The sequence below is a fragment of the Pantherophis guttatus genome, chromosome 5 (genome assembly GCF_059756535.1).
Source record: "Pantherophis guttatus breed Tessera chromosome 5, ASM5975653v1, whole genome shotgun sequence".
NCBI lineage: Eukaryota > Metazoa > Chordata > Lepidosauria > Squamata > Colubridae > Pantherophis > Pantherophis guttatus.
Genome location: NC_142067.1, coordinates 101497167 through 101516580, shown reverse-complemented (window position 1 = coordinate 101516580; position 19414 = coordinate 101497167). Strand labels below are relative to the sequence as shown.

The 19414-nt window shown below is 39.7% G+C and overlaps 1 protein-coding gene and 1 long non-coding RNA gene across 5 annotated transcripts in view; one reads left to right on the top strand and one right to left on the bottom strand.

Annotated features, from left to right (window-relative positions):
- The window catches only part of NALF1 (NALCN channel auxiliary factor 1), a 428526-nt gene extending 417259 nt beyond the window's left edge, over positions 1 to 11267 (bottom strand). Inside the window, exon 1 of the mRNA XM_034418620.2 lies at positions 10486 to 11267. Within this exon, the coding sequence (XP_034274511.2) occupies positions 10486 to 11166 (681 nt within the window). The 5' untranslated portion in view covers positions 11167 to 11267. The remainder of the gene's footprint in view (positions 1 to 10485) is intronic.
- Positions 11268 to 11997: 730 nt separating this feature from the next.
- Positions 11998 to 14914, top strand: LOC148113543 (uncharacterized). Of its 4 annotated transcripts, XR_015734554.1 has the most exons (4): positions 12060 to 12261; positions 12502 to 12641; positions 14252 to 14292; positions 14490 to 14914. It is a non-coding gene; the product is annotated as an uncharacterized LOC148113543 (long non-coding RNA). The 4 variants fall into 4 exon arrangements; XR_015734556.1 differs by lacking the exon at positions 12502 to 12641 and having other exon boundaries at positions 11998 to 12261; positions 14252 to 14401; XR_015734555.1 differs by having other exon boundaries at positions 12060 to 12641; positions 14252 to 14401.
- Positions 14915 to 19414: the final 4500 nt, after the last annotated feature.

Sequence of the window (19414 nt, the reverse complement as noted above, 5' to 3'; positions counted from 1 at the left end):
CAGGCGGTGGGCGGCAAGTTCCCCTGCAATGTGCAGTGGGGAACTGGGAACCGTTTTGGATTCGGGGAGGAGATTGCAGTGCTGCCGCCAGAAAGTGCTTTTCTTCCCATTGCACATTGCAGAGCCGTGTGGCAATGGGAATGTGAAATGGGAAGAAAAGCAGATTCCCCCTCCCCAGACCGTCCCGAAGAGGGTTATTCCTCAGGCTGTGCCCCAACCCAGATCCCTGCCGCCTGGAACTGCCCGAAAATGGCCAAAGGGTGGGGGCCGGCAGGTGGGCAGGGCTACATTCGGCGTATTCACCCCCTTTTGGGGGGTAAAAAAGTGTGTCTTATACTCCAAAAAATACGGTAATTTAAATTGGATTTTTTTTTTTTAAATTTAAATCAGATTATTTTTGATTTTTATCAAATTTATTTTAATAAAATGCTTTTGGAGTAAAAATATATCTAAAGATAGTTTTCTATTTAAGATACATTAATAATTTAGTTTATTCAGCATGAAATGAAGCTTAGTTATATAGCATGAGGTTGTATATTCTGCATACAATGGGACCAACATGGGACCGTTGGTGAGTCAACAGCAGGTCAGAGGAGGAGCCGCTGCAGGACAGAGATGACAATTGGTCTTTAAAAATCACAATTTAAATCAACTTGATTTAAATCAAATCCACCCTGCTCTCAGGTATGATTGACATGACAAAACAGCATTAATGGATGCAAGAAACCCAAATCCTACATCTATGCAATTATTTTCCTTTGTTTGCTTTTAAATAATACCTTAAGACTGATTATTCTGTCAATCATTCACTCATACAATATACTCAATTAGCAAACTCCTGCTTAAAATTCCTATGAAATGAAACTGTAACAGCACATTTATAAAATATTTAAAATTTAATTTACAGTCAAAAATATTTAAAATTTAATTTACAGTCAAAAATCAAAACATAAACAAAACAATAATGCTGTGAAAAAAAACAAAAGAAAATGGAAAGTTGGAATATTAGATAAGCAAAAGTTAGAAGCAAACATTAAAATTCAGTTGCTTCATCACTACAATCTGTAAAGTAACTTATTATTTGCTTTAATATATAATTGTCCAAAATATTCAAAGACTTCCGTACAAAGTAAGATTTGGATCAAATTTGTATCCTGAATGAATCCTTTAACATACTATTGTTTTAAATCCAAATATTAATTCAAAGAAAATCTTAATATTCTTTGTTTTTAAAATGGTACAATAAAAAAAATCATTGTGGTGTATAAGTTGGAGTGCTAAACTAGAAGTGAGGAAAGTTGATTGAAAACTTAATTCAGATATTTGAAGTTTCCTGAGAGGCTTGGCCCAATAAGGTTGCATTCTGAGACAAAAGATGGGATATTAATGTAATAAATAAACTGAAAAAGATGAAAAGACACTCTTATATTGACATAGCTTCAAAGTCATAAGTGATTTTTCATTAAGAATCAATAAGCAATGGCCCATAAAATTCAAGTCTGGCACTTGATGAGCTGAAGCCATGACCTCTGTTACAGAAATACACATATTACTGACTTGCTGCCTAACTATGGAACCTATGTTATTTCTTCACAAGAGACAGCAGGACAACAGAAAAGTGAAGCAGAAAACAAAAAATTGGAGTACATGCCAGAATGTCTCTTTCTACTCATCATTCACCTGATACATATCTCAGCTTATCAATAGTGGATATATTATTTGCTGCATCAATGCCCATGGAAAGTAAGACTGTGAATTACTCTCATAATGTATAAGAAACAGTGCTGATCAAACCAAAAACAATCTCCATAAACATGATAGAAACAAATTAAATGTAGCCAATGACATAGTAACTTGCTCTCCCATCTATCAAGGCCACTCCTAATACTATTACACCTTGGAACAACCTCCTTTGTGTCGCATTGTGGCCCGCTACTAGTCTGTGGCCTATTCGGAACCGCGCCACACGAGCAGCATGGAGGCATGAATGTGTGTGCTTGCAGCTCAACTTGCACAAGCAACAGGCCGACATGTATGCACACACATGCGCAGTTCAATTTGCGCAAATTGAGCTGTGCGCACATGTGCATGTGAGCCAGCCCATTCCTCACATGGCCTGGTTACCCTCTCTCTCCCAGCCAGGCTGCCAATCCACAAAGTTTAGGGACCGCTGTACTACAGGGACCACCAAATCTTTAACATACATATTTTATATGAGGGGTGAAATGCTACCAGTTCGGGACAGTTCTCTTAAACCGGTAGTGAAAATGCTATTGGTTTGCCTGAACGGGTAGAAAAAAAATGCTTTAAAAAGTTAAAAAAAGTTCCAAAGATCCCACGGCACAGTTGATCGTCTGAACTTTTTCTTTACTTTTTTTTAGCATTTTTTAACTACCCGTTCGGGCAATAGGTAGTAAAAAAATGGTTTAAAAAAGTTTTTAAAAAAGGTTCCGACAATCAGCTGTGCCAATCAGCTGTGCTGCGCAATCCTCAGAACTTTTTTTTACTTTTTAAAGCATTTTTTTTACTACCTATTAGGGGTCCGTTTTTGCTCCTAGGAGGCCTCAGGGAAGCCTCCCAAAAATGGGGAGCCAAAAACCGGGGGGCGGGGTTGGTGGGTTAGTTTTTGCTCCCAGGCGGCTTCCCTGAGGCCTGCTAGGCTTCCCAGGAGGCCTGCTAGGCCAAAAACGGGGAAGTGGGGGGGGGGGGTGCTGAGAAAGAAAGAAAGAAAGAGGGAAAAAGGAGAGGAAGGAAGGATCACAAACCTGGCACTAGACGCAGCTTCAGAGGATACCTTGAAAGACCACAGCAATCCAGGGCTGGAAGGGATCTGGAGGTCATCTAGTCCAACCCCCTACTCCAGCAGGACATTGTTAAAGTGAGTTTCTGTCTTTTGACCCCATCACATGACTACATTGCCATGCCCACCCAGTCACAAGACCCCCACCAAGCCACCCCCACCAAGCCACGCCCACCAAGCCACGCCCACAGAACCAGTAGGAAAAAATTTTAGATTTCACCACTGTTTTATATATGTATAAAAGCACATCCACCATGTTGTACTTGGCAAAGTAGGGGAAAACCCCAAGTCAAAATATTGACACAAAAACTTCCATGCACACACCCAATATTACTTTTTAGCAGCTGCAGATTTGTGAAACAGAATAATGGGGCAACCTGTACTTTTATCCATAAATACATTAAACAAACAAGGGGGTATCACAAATCCATACTTCCATGTCACTTTTTTATCATTTTCTAAGCATTTTATTTATCGTCATACATGTTTTATTTCATATACCATGATAATACTTAGCAACCTATCTTCAGCTTCATATTCATGCAAAATTCTCTTTCTCACATTTATATATTTCTCAGTGATCTGCTGAAGAGCAAAAATATGGTCTGCATTATGCCTGGCATAATCTTTAATCAAAAATTATAATTTTAGTAGGCTATGATTTTTTACTTGCAAGCCTTTCTGATGGAAATGAGAAATACTTGCTCAAAATGTTATGATTATTTTTAAAAATGTGGGTAACCCAAATAAGGCCTTCAACTATCCATTCTTCTACAACTTTTTACTCTGTAGTTGATCTGCATCAAAAAGAAGCCACAGTTTGTCTTTTCAACAAGTTCAGTCCCTGATTGAAGGGAATAAGAGGCCACTGAGCAAAGTGAAAGTCAGATTTTCATGTTTTCATTACTTATAATTGTTGCTTTAATATATAAAAAAAATGATCATTGCATCAGGATATTGTTTAATGACTATCAAACCAAAATGGAAGGAAGTGCTCCTTCATCCAATTCATTCCCTTATCATCTCTCAGATGGACTACTATAGTTCATTTCACATAGACTGTCCTTGAAAACTTCTTGGTAGCTTCAGCTTATGTTACTTTCATGAGACACCATTACGTCAGCTGCTATGTTGATTGCTATTTTGTTTCTGGGTGCAATTCAGGATGCCAGGCCTACCTTTAAAGCTTCACACAGACTCAGGGGAACTAAAGATTGCCTTTCAAATTAGGTTCTGTCTGCCCAGTTTGGATGACCAGAGAACATCTTATGAAGGTGTCCTTGGACTAGAAGCTGAAGTGTGAGGACGCATAAAGTTCAGAGTTCTTCCTGGAAGCTCCATGCTATGGAACATGGCTGCTCTTGTCCTAGCTTTCTAGAAATTGGCAAAAGCTACCTGTTCCAGAAGACATTTGTTGGTTGTTTATGGAATATTAGCACTTAACTATTAATTTACATTTTATGCTTATGGTATTTTATGTGTTGTCCTTGTAAATTGTTTTCATGTTTAGTATCAATAAACCACTTAGAATGCACATTTGGAAGCAGACATAGACAATAAATACCGGTAAATAAATAACCAACCAGGTCAGTGCTACCAAAAAAAAAAAAGAGCCAGGCAGAAACACTGTCAAAACTCCCATCAGGGATTTGATCGAACAAGCCCACCACTACTTTGCACAGCTAAAGCAGGAGTGTATTCTGATAGTATTCCCACAATATCTATATAAGTAGGATGAACTTTTTTTAAAAAATTGCAATCTTTCCCCCCAGGTTATTGTTTTGTATTATAGCTAATGGATATGCCACAACACCTATTATTACCATTCTGAGAAATCTTTACAAGGAACACAAAGTTACTGAAATAATTGAAATTGAAGAAACAGAACAGGTCAGAATTGGAAACAGGTATAACAAAGGTGCATATTTCCCTATATCTATTTAACTTTTCAAGTAAATATATTACAAAAAATAGCAAGATTAGAATTGATGACAGCAGGAATCAAAACAGAAAGATGGACATCAACAATTTGAGATGAGCAGATGACACCATTGTTAGTCAGGAAAAAATTATGAGGTATTTAGAATAACTCATTGTAGAAGTAGAATTAATAAAGTAAAAAAGTATAAAAATATAAATTAATATTAAATATTAAGAAAACAGTAATGTTACTGTGCTTAGTGAACTCACAGTTGATTGAAAAATGAAAGTGGTAAGACTTTGGTTTTCTTGGGTTCAAAATAAATAAATATGGACAGTATGCTAGACAAAGCAAAGAGGAATATTAATTCTAGGGGAAATGGCAATGATAAACATATGGAAGACCATGAAAGATAAGGAGATTTCTATGAGCAAAAATATTAGAAGACTCAAAGAAGGTAAGGTAGGTCAGTATAAACTGGATATTGAGAAAGAGAAAGCAGATGCAAACTTCTGGATATGAATCTGGAGTTTCTAAGAGTATCAGAATACAAAAAAACTTGAAATAAAAAAAGTATTGCCATATTGGTGGCGCAGCAGACTAAAGTGCTGTTAAGTAGCACCAGCTGCCTGCAATTACTGCAAGTTCAAATCTCATCAGGCTCAAGTTTGACTCAGCTTCCATCCTTTCGAGGTAGGTAAAATGAGGACCCAGATTGTGGGGGCAATAGGCTGACTTTGTATAAATATACAAAAGTATGAAGGCTATTGCTTAACGCATTGTAAGCCGCCCTGAGTCTCCAGAGAAGGGCGGCATATAAATATTTATAAATAAATAAATAAATAAATATTCAACCAAAAATCACCAAGAAAAATGTACATATATAGGGAAATTGATATTGTGAATCATAAACCAGATAAAACAACTACTCATGAAATGAAGGGGATAAAAGGGGAAGACAATGGAAAAGGTAGATGGATGTATCAAAGAAATTAGATATCTAACTATTTAAAAATGAGAAAGCTTAATAACTGGTCAGTTTTATTGTATACTATAAGATGGACTCCAATTGTTAAATATTATAATTAATTTTGATCATGGAAGTTTTCCAATTATCTTTCAATTCAAGGCAAAATAATGGGTAACTGAGATGGTAATATAAGAACAGGTCTAGGTAACATTGCACTGTTTTGTACACATAAACTTATAGTATTGTACAGTAAAGGCAGACCTGAGAGCTTTGAAGTGAAAACAGGCTATTAAGCTGACAAACAGTACACAAACTTTGGCTCAAGGCCAGTATCTGACTGAAAATGCACAGGGCCTCCACTCAGATATACAAGCAGGTCATTCTGGACTCCAGGTTTAATAGCCCTGTGGAACTACTGTGTTTAGATATAGATTTGCTTTGTTTGGGGGTTACCTTTTTTTCTGATTTCATCTCTTTTCCTTTTGTCACACATCCTTTAAGATGCGTGCATGCCTAAGCAGAGATTTTCTTATTTTTAATTGCATTTACATGTATTTACACTGTTAAGCTTATTTCCAAGTATTTTAAGTCAATTCTATTTTATTTGGAAGTCTTCTTCCTCATTTCCCTGAGAAAGATCATATATTGTTCTCCCAAATTCCTATCCAAAATAGAAACAGTTTTCATCAATGATTAATTGCCCAAAAGGAAAGTAGTAACCTTGAGTACCTAATGCCAAATCATTGTGTAAAACTGTCCTTCTGGCAGGCCCAGGCCCTCAAACTTGAAGTTGTTATGAGAATACTCCAACTGGAATTAATTTCAGTTCTGTCCTTTAACTAGCAATTTCAATATTCTAAAACCAGAGACACATAAGACTCCTAAATCCAATGCACAGTACATAACATAATACAACAACATAAAATAACAGACCTTCATTTCTGAAAATAGTCATTAGGTATATCTTGAAAATGAAAAATTAGAACTATCTCCAAACATCTGGATGAGACCCATTAAATTAAGCAGAATAATTTAGGTAGGAGGAATTGTGAATGACAGTTCACAAGTATGGGTAGGTCTCTGATTGGAAGTCAGACTGGTGCTGAAAATATCTGCCTTTTTGGTTATTCAGGACCTAGTATCCAAAAGGTAGCTCCACCTTTTGTCCTTCATGCACTTCTCTACCAGTGTTCAATCAAATACCACTTCAATAAGAAAAACAATTATTTCTCTTGTTTGTACTGTTTAGCTTGTTTATTTAATATATTATAATTACCATGAAACCTTCTGGAAAGTAGGGTTGCTGTGCATATTTTTAAAAAATGTAAACATTCAAGTATTAAGCCTCAGTAAAATATGTTAATGGAGATATGCTTGCATGCATTTTATTAATATCCTCTCATTTAACAACTTTCAGAAGCACGTTTAATTCCCATCTACAATGTTATCCTCACTACAGGTTTAAATGTAGCAATTGGAGCAAAGCGCTCAATAAAATTAACACTATTTTTCTAGCTCATATTTCTTACTTTGTAATATAAAGTATGTATATACAACTTTCTGAAGACATAGCTTTTTTTTGTTAAATAAGAAAAAAAAAGTCATTTGTTTATACACAACATGGAAAAATATACTAAGATAAATTGCAATATATTTCCTCAGCAGTGCTAATGACATCTTGCTACTGAAATCAGAGCCATTGGCATTCTATTAAATTACATTTCACTATCATTGTATTGGTGGAGTAATTGTTATCCTGCTTCAACTTTACTAAATACATGCGGGCATGAGATTAAATTGTCCAGCTTCAATTACAAATGTTCAAAAGTAGCCAAAAATAGCATCAACAAACATGCCTTTAAATCAGCATGCAAGTTACTGTGAGATCAACCAGATTCATAAAAATGACAAATGCAGTTGGATAAAGAACTGTAAATATACTGATATGATTCCTACGGAATAATTTTGTATTCAGTTGAAATGTAAAACTTTATATTGTTTTTTATTATTATTTTCATGTAACACCATCAGTTCAAGCTTAACATATCAGCTAACGCCAAGAAGCTTTGAATTGCCTATAGTTAATAATAATTCATAAAACTAAAGAAATCTTATTTGTGGATGACTAAGGCTGCAGTGGACATGGTTAAAGCCCACACTGTTCTGACTGTGATAACTAACTAGAAATATTACTTTAGTATGATGCGCTTAAAGGTATACATGGGATGGTTACCAAAAGAAAAAATGGTTTTTATTACAGTTTTAATACATTTCTTAAAAAAATCTATTTTTATGCTACAGTATAATAATAAAATATCAGAATAGTGCCAAACTAGTAGCTTTTGACAATTACAATAAATAATACAATTCTAGGAGTATGAGAAGAGAGAACACTGGCTGCCCAAGCCATTTGTTCTTTGAGGCTACTTGTACAAGAAAGGGGTAAAGACAGGAAAAACAAACGCTATAGGAGATCATGTGTATATTAAGTATCACTGCTTCAGTTACTGAATGTAAATTATAAACTGCAATAAATGCTTTAATGTCTGTTATGGAACAGTTGTCTCAATAGCTTTTCTGAGGCTGTTTAGAACATATCTATTTTAAAGCACAGTAAAAGGTGACTAGCAGCACATAAAACAAGAACTAGATAAGATATAAAATAAACAGTATCTGTAATTGTTCCAAAGATGCTTTTTCAATTTGCAATTCTATATCTTAAACATTCAGAACCGAAACAAAACTTATCTCTAGCTGTCAGGTCAAATAAAATATATTTGCACCTCAGAGATTTTACCTCTGCAGATACATTAAAATTTCTATCTAAAGTTTTAATTAAAGAGTTAAAGGGTTAAAGAGTCTTAGTACAAACAGCCCAAACATCAAAACATAGTTATATATTTGACAGTTGAGATACTGAGGCTTCTACCTTCCAATGTGCTAAGGAAAACTCAGTTATAACCCATATTATCATACTGATCAAAAAGGTAACGTTGAGTGACTTAAGCCACTTGGAAAATACCTTTGATTTCACAAACAGTACTGTAACACCAAGCAGCAAGGATATCACTAAGCTCTTTCAGCACCATGGACAGCATCGAGCCTCCGCAGCGCTGTGGGCCTGTGTTCCATCACACAGGACTGGACTGGACTGTATGTATCCGATTCAGTTTACAGTTCAGAATAACATGCACCTCCTTTTCCTCAAATAAGAAGCAGCGCTTATGTTGATCACAAGAACAAGCTTCCAAGTCATGTGTAAAGATGAACTGATTATTATATCCCCAAAGTCTGGATATCACAAGTTTATTTATGAAGATACCATTCTCAATGCAAACTTTCAAAGTAAGTTGCTTTAAAAATAAAACAAAACAGAAAACTCTTCTTGACCAATAAATATTTCCTAAAGTACTTCAGGGGGAAAGTAAACTGGTTCCATCTAAAAGCATTTTTGGTTATTTTACATTTTTTGTTTTTTACAAAACCTAAAACAAAATGCTTTAGGTTTCTTAAGGTATCCACCATCCAGATTTTTCTCTTTCAAAAGAATATTGCTGGCCTTGTATTTTAAAACACAACACAATTCTTATAGAAAGTGATCACATAATCAGTTTTATTTGTTTAAAATAAAACCATATCATTAGCTTTAGAGAAAATTATTTCCATATGAATTCACCTGGGACCACAACTGTAAAGAGATTCACTACAACAGTCACAAGACAACAAAAATTTTTTGCTACACTTGCAACTGTGGCTTGAGTAGGATGAGAAAATAATCAAGTATACATAGCAACAAAGCAGACACCACAATTGTACTACCATCAGTGCTTTCTACCCAGAATCACTGCAGGATGTATTAGCAATTAATAAAACTGGAGCTAATCCTAACTCCAGAGATTTGATAAGAGAAGATTTGAAGCACACACACATGCCAAGAAAAAGAAAGTCCACCTGGGACTACTTCCTTTCCTCTATGACTCAATTACCATCCTCTCTAGTGCTCCTCAGATAATCACCGAGCTTTGATTCCCAAAGGTTCCAGGAAGCACTTTAAAGCCCCGCAAGCAAAGCTTTCACAATGAATTTGGACAAGATTGTCCTTCAGAGAGACGCTGTAAGTACTTGACCAGCCACGCAGCTATTATCTCTCTGCCGTTTATTCTCGACAATCCGGAGGTATAGAAAAGAGTAACGCCAAGCACGTTATCTTTGGTAGCACAGGAGATTTTTGAACTGCGCTTAATACACGCACACAGAACCCAAAAGAACATATACCCAGTGCCCGTCATCTATTCAACCCCACAAACACAGCAACTTCAAAATTAACTTCCTCTGCAAAGCAACCACTCTGGCTCGCTGACCTCTGAATGACGCCTCTTCCTTGCCAACTCCGGGAAACAACCGACATCGCAAATCAAGTAAGGACGACGTGGGGAAACCCCTTCCCAACTATGCTTCAACCTAACTCTCCCCTTCCCCCAACTTCAGCCCGTGCACGTTCTTCACCTTGGATCTTGCTCGCTGGCTGGCACGCCGCCGCTTTTTCCCTGCCAAGCCGCATTCCAGCCCCAGGCGAAACGGGCCAGGGGAACCAACAGTGCCTCGCGGTTCTCGGAAGGAAGGTACCTCTGCCCTCCCAAGAGACCGAGGATGGCCCTCCCGCCCGTCGCCCCCCCCACCCTCCACGCCGCCTCGACCACGCGCTTCCTCGAAGATCGCAGGCCAGCACGGTAGCCACAGACCCCAAGGGTAAAACAAACACAGCCGCCGCCGGAAAGCAAGCGAGGCTCCTACCTTGCAATCCTCCGGACCGGATTTCACCGAGTACTCCTCCGCCTGCAGGTATTTCTGGAGCACGAGCTCGAACTCCCGGTAGCGGTCCTGAGCTTGCCGATCGTACCTCTGGTAAACCAGGACGCAGCGGCGGCAGGAGCGAAACCAATCCTCCTCCTCCTCCTCCTCCCTGCTGCGCCGATCCCCTTCCCCAGCGCCCCCGTCGTCGTCGTCGCCGCCGCCGCCGCCTTCGCGGTCCACAGTGCAGTTCAGCATGTCCGGCCGAGAAAGCCCGGCGAAGAGCTCGCGCAGCGTATAGGAATTACAAAAGGGAAGGTAGAGCTCCGCCTGGGCCGAGCCCCCCGGCTGCAAACGGCGACAGGCAGCCTCGGCGTCGCCCAGCAAGCTGAAGCACTGGTCAGCGGCCGGTGCCGCGGGGCTGCTGCTGGGGGCCGTCCCCCCTACGTCGTGCTCCATGCCCGGCTCCGCGCGGCGCTCCCGGTCCCGATGGTGCCCGGCGGCCACTTGCCTGGCCTCAACGCAGAGCCACAGGTGGTCGGAGAGCAGGACGGTGAAGAAGAGCAGGGAGGCCAACGACAGGCGCCATTTCTGTGCCCGCTCCGAGTCGGCGAAGGGCTTGTCGGTGTCCCGCGGGCCGAAGCACACGCCCGAGCCGGATCCTCCCGTGGGGCGGCTGCTCATATTTCGGGAGCGCGCAGCCCCGGCCGGCTCCACGGCGACGGGGGCTCCGCAGCCGGGCTCGACGGCCCCACGGGCATGGACACTGGGCGGCGGGGCGCCAGGCTCCCCCCTCAGCGAAGGGTGACGACGGGGGTGGGGGTGGCCGCGGCGGCGTTGTTGGTGCGAATGGTGGCGATGGTGCTGGTGCTCCTGCGCGCTGGGCTGGGCCGGGCCGGTAGCCGTCCCCTGCCTCCCTCGCCTTTCCCGTCACCCGGGCATGGTCAGAGCGCAGGCCCCCATTTTGGCGCCAACACCGCCAGTCCCCCGCTGCCCGCCCGTCGCCTCATGCCGCGCTCCGCCGCCCCCACCCCCCACCCCGGCGCCCTGGAGAGCCACCCGGGGAAGCCCGCGGACTGCGCCCCCGCTAGCCCCAGACGAGCTCCCGGCGCTGGGCTGGCTGCGGCTCGACAGGTTGCCGGGGCTGCTGGGGAGATGCCGGAGCGCCGGGGCTGAGGCTGCTGCAGTTCCTGCCGCTTTGGAGGTGGCGGCTTCTGCTGCTGTGGCTCTCGCTGCGGCTGGCTCTGCTCTCGCTGCTGTTGCTGCTGCCGCCGCCGCTGCAGCGGCTGCTAGGAGCGTTGGTGCCACTGCGCTGCGGTTGCTGTGGCTCTCGCTGAAGCTCCCGCCGGGCACGATCCCTCCCGGCTCGCGGCACGGATTTAGTTGCCTCCTGCCGCCCGGGGGCCACCCTCATCTTGGGGCCCTGCGCTAAGTTGCCGCCATCTTCGTCCGGGAGAAGCACTTTTTTGGTGGGGAGCGCACGGCCCTTTGCGTCATCTCCTCCTGCGCCGCCAGCCTGGCGCATTGGCAGCGGCGGCGGCGGCGCGGCGTGCTCTGCTTTCTTTCGACTGGGGAGGGGAGGGGAGGGGAGGGGGGGACCGGAGGAGGAGAAGAGAGAGACGAGGGAAGGGGAGAGGTTTGGGAATTGCCTGCCACTCTGTGGCTCGTTCTCGCCGCTTTTAGGATCCCCACCGCTGACGTTCTGGCACGAGGGGGAAATCTCCCAACTCTCCTCCCTCGCCCTTCAAGGAAGATGGATGCACCGGGGATCCTCAGGGGGTGAGTGCCTCCGGCGCGTCTCTTGCATCGGTTGCTGAAGAAGACCCACTTTCCATTTGGACCTGCGTGCCCCTTTCCCCGCCACTCTCCCCAAAGCTCCAGCCTATGGCGCGTCTTTCATATACAGGCAGCCGCCAGCTCTTCCCGAGCCACTTCGTAGTGCGGAAGGCACGCAGTTGCATAGAACTTTCTCTTCTGGCTTTTGCGGCTCTCTCTTCTCCTCCTTTTTTTTTTTTAAAGGAAAGCTAGACCTGAAGTCTGACCGGAGTCCTTTTGCGGAGAGAGGAGCAGAAAGCGCTAAAGCTCGTTTTGCCGAAAATCAGCCTCTTCGTGCTATTCTCTTAGTTCAGAATTTGATTGAAGAAAGTTCTTTTTCACAGGCGGGTGAAAAATATCTTTTGCGTTAACTGTATTTAATAACAATGACTGTGTTACGTTATGCATTATATCTACCTGTGCGGTAACGCTTTGGAGTAATACAATTGCCTTCCTAACTGAACTTGATCGTAAGGACATTCCTTACAAACCTGAAGCTTATTGTGTCTAGAGAGAAGTGTTGGTGTTTGAGGGAGGTTGGAGGTTACAAGCCAGTCTGTTTTGTCCTGCTACACTCCTTAGTAAAGTAGCTAATCAGAGGGTGGGGGTAGTCTGGTTTTAGCCTTTAAAATATGTTCTTGCTCTCTTCTTGAAGGAAGAAAAAACTGCAGGTGAATTTAAAGGGAAGATCAGGCAGCACTTAATGCCTAACCCACCCTTATCCAGATACCTCTACGACTATTCATACTAATAGTCACTATGCTTCTGCTATTAGTGCAGCAACTCTCCATCTTCCTTCTATTTTGATGGCCCGTGTTCAAGAACAGCTACAGCACCACCAAAAGGATTTGCAGCAAAATAGTCTGGCAGTAGGCCACATCCCAATCTGATGCCCATGTACACAAAGCAAATGCCAGCAAGTGTGATAGGATGTGCTTCTGAAAAGGAGTCCATAAAATTACAGCATCAGTCATGCCAGTGTTATAATACCAATTAGAAGTTAGACTTTCATGTCGAAATGAAGTTTTAGATTATTTAATCCTTAGGGATCTTACTGATTGGGAGATAGGCACAGTGTGGTTTTTAATAATATAGAAACCGTTGGTTAAAATATTTAGATATCTAGATGTAATACAGATAATAATCAACTTTTAAATGCATCTCTTTAGTCCTTTAAACATTAAAATGAAAGACATGTGATCTTTTCTTTCAAAGAATGATGGCCTCAAATCTGAACCATTTCATATGCTAAGTTACCATATGTTACTGAGTATTTTGTTTCCCACGGAAGCTAGACAGATATCTCGACCCAATCTAATTTCAGTCCCAGTGTGTCTCTTTTATGCCGTGTCATTAAGGTATTGCCTAGTAAATGAGAAGCATAATACATAAATAAAATTCCATGTTATAGAAGTTGTGTTGTTCAAACAATCTCAGAGAATCAGACACAATTGAATGGAAGAAAAAAATGAAGCTGTGGAGATATTCAGTTAATGTTACAAGAGAAATTACAGGATAGCTCATATCAGTTACATGATATGTTTGAATTTTGCTACTTCAGTATTAAGATTAATAAAAATTGCAAGATACGTTAAATTATATGCATTAACTGCATTTCCATACAGGAATGGTTAAGGATGTCATGCATGTTTATAGTGAGATTGACATAGGTATCGGAATAACAGAAAAAAGGAAACAACAGTTTTCAAGAAACAGCAAAGTGAGGCCCTATCAAATTTTAATTTTGATTTATTTGTCCATTTCAGAGAATTCTTACAGACTTAAATAGTGTATACATTTCAGAGTGCAGTTACATTAATAGTTGCCTATAGTAGCGTTTTCAGGTGGGTTCATGTGTATTCAGGTGGCATGGATAAGCCTTTTGGAAACGAATTACTATTTCCCCTCTGTCTTTTCCACTATGTTTAGTATCATTTCTTTGTTGCAATTGTAGGATGGATTTTGGGACTTCCATCTGCAACAGATCACAGCACTGTAAGAGCACCTATGTTTTATTATGAAAATTTACAAAGTGTGTACATGTGAACCTGGAGGAAATACAGAAACCAGCCCCAGTTCCAGACTTCTGGCAGTAGAGGAACAGGTTGGGTATAGTCTTGTCATACCAGTAGTATGTACTTATGGTGAGCAGGTGAAGCACTTTTATTTTATTTCCTTTTATTCCTTTCCAGCGTGAAGGGGGAAATATTTGTCTTATTGCAGAAGATGAGAAGAAAAGCAAGACATTAACAGCTGGTTCCTGATTGACTAAAACAGCTAATCACTTGGCCAGAAATTACATTCTGATTGGCTTCTGGTTTTTGATGAGCATTGGAGATTTACAGAACAGAAGTGCTTGTAGCATCTTGTGAGAATGGGCCACTCAAGACGTACTTAATTTCAATCCTAAAAATACAAGATTTAGGTGATAGAATGGCTGGAAGTACTATTTGGAAGTATTGTCAGTTAAATAACAAGCTTATTATGCCAAAACTGTGTTTTCCAAGTTGGCCCTTCCAACTCTGTTACTGTTAAACTGTTGAAGTATGACATAGGAGACCTGTATTTAGTGTTCATTTCCGCTATGAGTTATTTTTAATTAAAATGCAGTTAACAAGTATAGGAGGTGACTCATCTCTTTCCTGTAGGCCACTTATTTTATTAAAATAATCTCCAAGGGCTATTTTTAATTCTATTTAGGGGCAGGGGTCCCATATTTGCCAAAGAATATGTAAACAGATAGGAAGATAAATTAGATTGGGGGGGGAGCAGAAAGAAATACTGGTGCAGTATTTCTCAACTTAACTACTACTGCACTATTCAGATATTTTTATATACTGGATATATACTCTGTCCACATCCAACAAATCTAGGAAGCTGCACTACTTAAATTTGCATAATTGCATTTCAGAAGTGGATAAATAAGACTTCTGAGCACTGTTTTTTAAAAAAATAAGTCTGCAGTGGAAGCTACCTTGCAGAATCTATACAATCCTGGAAGAAGATAAGGTTGCTTTAATAGGTTGTTAACAGGTGGTCTATTATCGCTTCTATGAGATCCAAAGCACCTCTTTCAAATCTAGTCTATCATTCAAACAAGCAGTTCAAAAAAGGAATCTTGACTGTAGAAATCCAAATTAAAGCTTCCCAGACAAGCATCCAGCCTCTGCCTGAAGCCATCCAATGAAGGAGAGAGAAAGAGACCACTGCCTCTTTGGATAATTAATTTCTATAACTGTTCTTGCCTTCAGGATGATTTTCTAATATTCAACCAGAATCTGCCTCCCTGTAATTTAAGACCACTTTACAGATTCTGTACTAAACCCATTCTTGTGGGAAATTTTTATTGACCATTTTCAAAATGCTAGTAGTTGTATAACTCCTGTGATACAGTTCAGCAGTTCTCAAGCTGTCATTTGACACTCTGGAATATCGATTTTTATTGCTTTGATTTGCAGATGAAAAAATGAAAAATAATGTGAAAATACTGCATAGGATAGAGCTTACAAACTCTCAATTGGAATATGTTTTACTAGAAAGAAAATAGATGATCATTAGTCAATAGCCTATATCTGATATATGACAATGATCTTTAATTAATAGCAGCTAGGCACATGGTAATTATTTTTCTAATATTTATTACAAAATAAATGGTGATGTGTTTTCTATATTTTGGAAATAAACTCTGATTGTTCAAGTGACATTTAGTTTAAAAAAACAAAACAAATGATTTAACTCTTGTAATATGTACATTTTTTTCTCTTTTTCTGGTCCAGAAATTACACTAGGCAAACTCTGTGTTGATAAAGCATTTCATCTCCTGTAAATATTTGCAAAGACCCAATGCTCTTCTCCTCAGCCTCAGCAAATATGGTTTGCAAAGGCTTTATCTGATTCTCAACTGCAGCACACAAGCAGATTCTGCTACATTGGAATAGGTGCAATTCTAGTACCCAGTGCCCCCTAGCGTTAGCCTGGGAGTCTAAAGAGTAATTAGTGATACGGTGCAAGGCTAGAGAGAGATTTTGATTCACATCATGGGGAACTGAAGCACATCAATACAGAATCCAGCAGTGTTACGTGCAAAAATTATTGCCAATTCTATTCTGTTAACTCTTTTGTGTTAATAACATTCACCATATGGTAAATACTTTAACCCCCTCCCAGTAAAGAAACTTCTTAGCTCCCCTAGTATGCTTTTATTTGTATTACATAAGACAGTGTACTATTGACATTTTGAAACTTTCGATTTCATTACTGTCCCTTTTCCGTTTCCCATTTTCCTCCCACAAAAATCAGTCACAATTCCATGTCCATCTTAACCGTCCCTAAGCCTTTAACAAAACATTGCAGTGTGAAGTGATCCAGCCACTCAAGGTTCTAAATTGTCATCTAAGTCATTGTTCAAGATACTCAATTTTCATTTTCTCTCTTCAATTGTATTTCCTTTTCAACCTTTCCACAAACCGCATTTTGTGACTGCTGTGAGTCCATTCAGCCTTCACTCAGATGCTTTGGCTCCCCCTGTTCATTATTTATAATTGTTAAAATAGTCTGCAAACCATACTTCCTTCGGATTCTTTGGTTCTTAATGAATCAACAGTGACTTGCACAAGATATTCCAGTGAATTACAGGACTCATCAGCACAATGCAAACACGTTGACAGCTGCAGAAACCCTTGTTCAAAATGCAGATGGATGCCCTTTTCAAAATAAAATTGCAGTTACATGAAAAGCAAAGGTCTGACACTTGAGAATATGCATGGCAATTATTTTGCTCCTCATAAGAACTAGAATGCTTTCCTCTGGTTCAGTTTGATGTAGCTGCTACATTTTTGCCTTGTAACAGGATATCTCCCATGTGTTCAAACTACATTTGATCTGCTGTTTTCTATGCACAGTTCATAGTATTAATATTGACCTTCCAAAGTCCTGTAAAATTTCTGTATATCAGAAATCGCATTTCCCATATATTTATTCATTTGGAAATTCGTTAGTATTACATAACTACCTTTCTTTTTGGCTGTTGTTTTTTGCTGGAAACAAATACTCATTTTTTGAAAACTTTTGATGATGTGATAAATAAAATGCACACAAACATACGCCTATTTCTACAGGGATAGATACAACCAGTTAACAGCTAGTCCAGGATTCTATTCTATAACACTAAAAGAGTTGCTTGAGAGAAGCGTAGAACAAGATATGAATTTGGAGGTTTTGCATACAACTGATATTGATTGTTGATTCTAATTGATTCCATTAATACAATAATACTATCACTAAAAAGCTGTGAGTTTCTTTCTCTTAAAACCTTCAGATTGACTGGCCTTTGCAGAATCCTTTGATACACGGTATTAGTTGCAACAAAAACAAGAGGCTTGCATCTTGAAGGCTAACAAATGTATGATGGTAATTTTAATTTTCCTAACATTTAGCTCTATCCTGACAAACAATGTGTAAAGAAAGGTCCCTTACCCGTGCATTATGATTTAAATTTTAAAGTGAGGAGAAATATTGTATTTTAGACAGCAAGTGTGAGAAAGCATTGGGTGAATGTAACAACTCTGATAGCTTAGCAGTATTCCATTAAATTAACTAAATATGGAGACAGTGTTGCCGTATAATGTCACTTGTTCAATCTTTGTATATTAATGTAAGGCTACTTGTTCATGTATTGGAATCAAAGTACCATCAATTCCAGCCAAAGCTAATGATAATTTATGATAGAATTTATAATCCAGAAATACTCTTAATCTCTGGTTCATGCTTATGGTTTAAATTCAACCCAAACTTTATTAACTTGGAAATAATGGTTAGAGGAATTACTAGGGCACAATCTTAAGCTTATACAACACAGACAAACGTCTGTTACTTGGACTAATTTCTAAGTATACATTCAAAGCTACATTATTGTTAGGGAAGCAAGTACAACATTATCTCTTAAAGTTTGGCGGAATGCATTTCCAGGAATGCGTTTCTTCCTATTTTAGCCTAAAATTTCCTATTATTAAAGCATAGAAAACTTTATATTAAATGTATTTATAACTCCATAGTCGACCAGGATTGATAAGATAGGAATTCCTTCAATACTTTCTCCACAATAAGCCAGTTCAGCAGATATTTTAAACTGGTATCCATGATCTACAGTACTTCATTGTATTGTAATTCAGCCATGCAGTGTTTTCAGCAGGGAGCAATTATTTGGGTGGCATTTTGTTGTTCATAGTGCACAATATATCAGATTTGAAAAGATTTTTCATTAGTGCGAAAACAAATACAACAGTAGATACAGTGTGCTTCAGTGCAGCATTGTCTCATTTTGATAGATTTGTGCTTCTTTCTTGGGAATAGGCACCATTTCAAGTTCCTAAATCTCTACGTGGCATGGTTTCTGGCATGCAATGGACCGGTGCTGGTCCACAGACTGGAGGCTGGCGGCCCCTGCTGTAGAGGGTGTAATGATGTAGCCATCTCAATAATAAATCCTAATTACCAAATATTAACATGAATTTGCAGAGTTGCAGATTCTGAAGGTCACTTCCAATTCAAAGATCCTCTTTCCCAAAGACAAATGCTCTGAATGATTATATACTCATGCTGGTAAAATTTGAAATGAAAATATATATGCACAAATACACATACATCAAAGTTGGACAATGCAGAGCAGTTTATCAGTTTATTCCGATCAACATGACTGAAATCCTATTCATACTTATCTGGAAATAATCTCTAGCCATTTTTCATTTTCTGACATTCTGCTCATCCTGTTTTCTCAGACTTTTAATGTACTTTGATGAATCTCAACATTATAATCAATTATTGAATCGTCAATTCTATTTATTTGACCCAGGGTACTATTTAATGAACCCTCTAAACAAAGATCAGATGGCAGGGACTATGATGCAAGTGCATCTTCATTGTGAGATGGAATGCCAGAGATTTTTTTGCTGTATTTATTTACAGTTGTACCCCCCGTTAAATTCTGTAATACTAAATTGTATCAGAATACTAGAAGGCAGAATTTCATCTTCCACAGTTATTTTTAGGTGAGATATAAAGATCAAGAAGAGCAAATAACTGCTAAATGCCCATTCGGTAGTATTATCATGATGCAGTC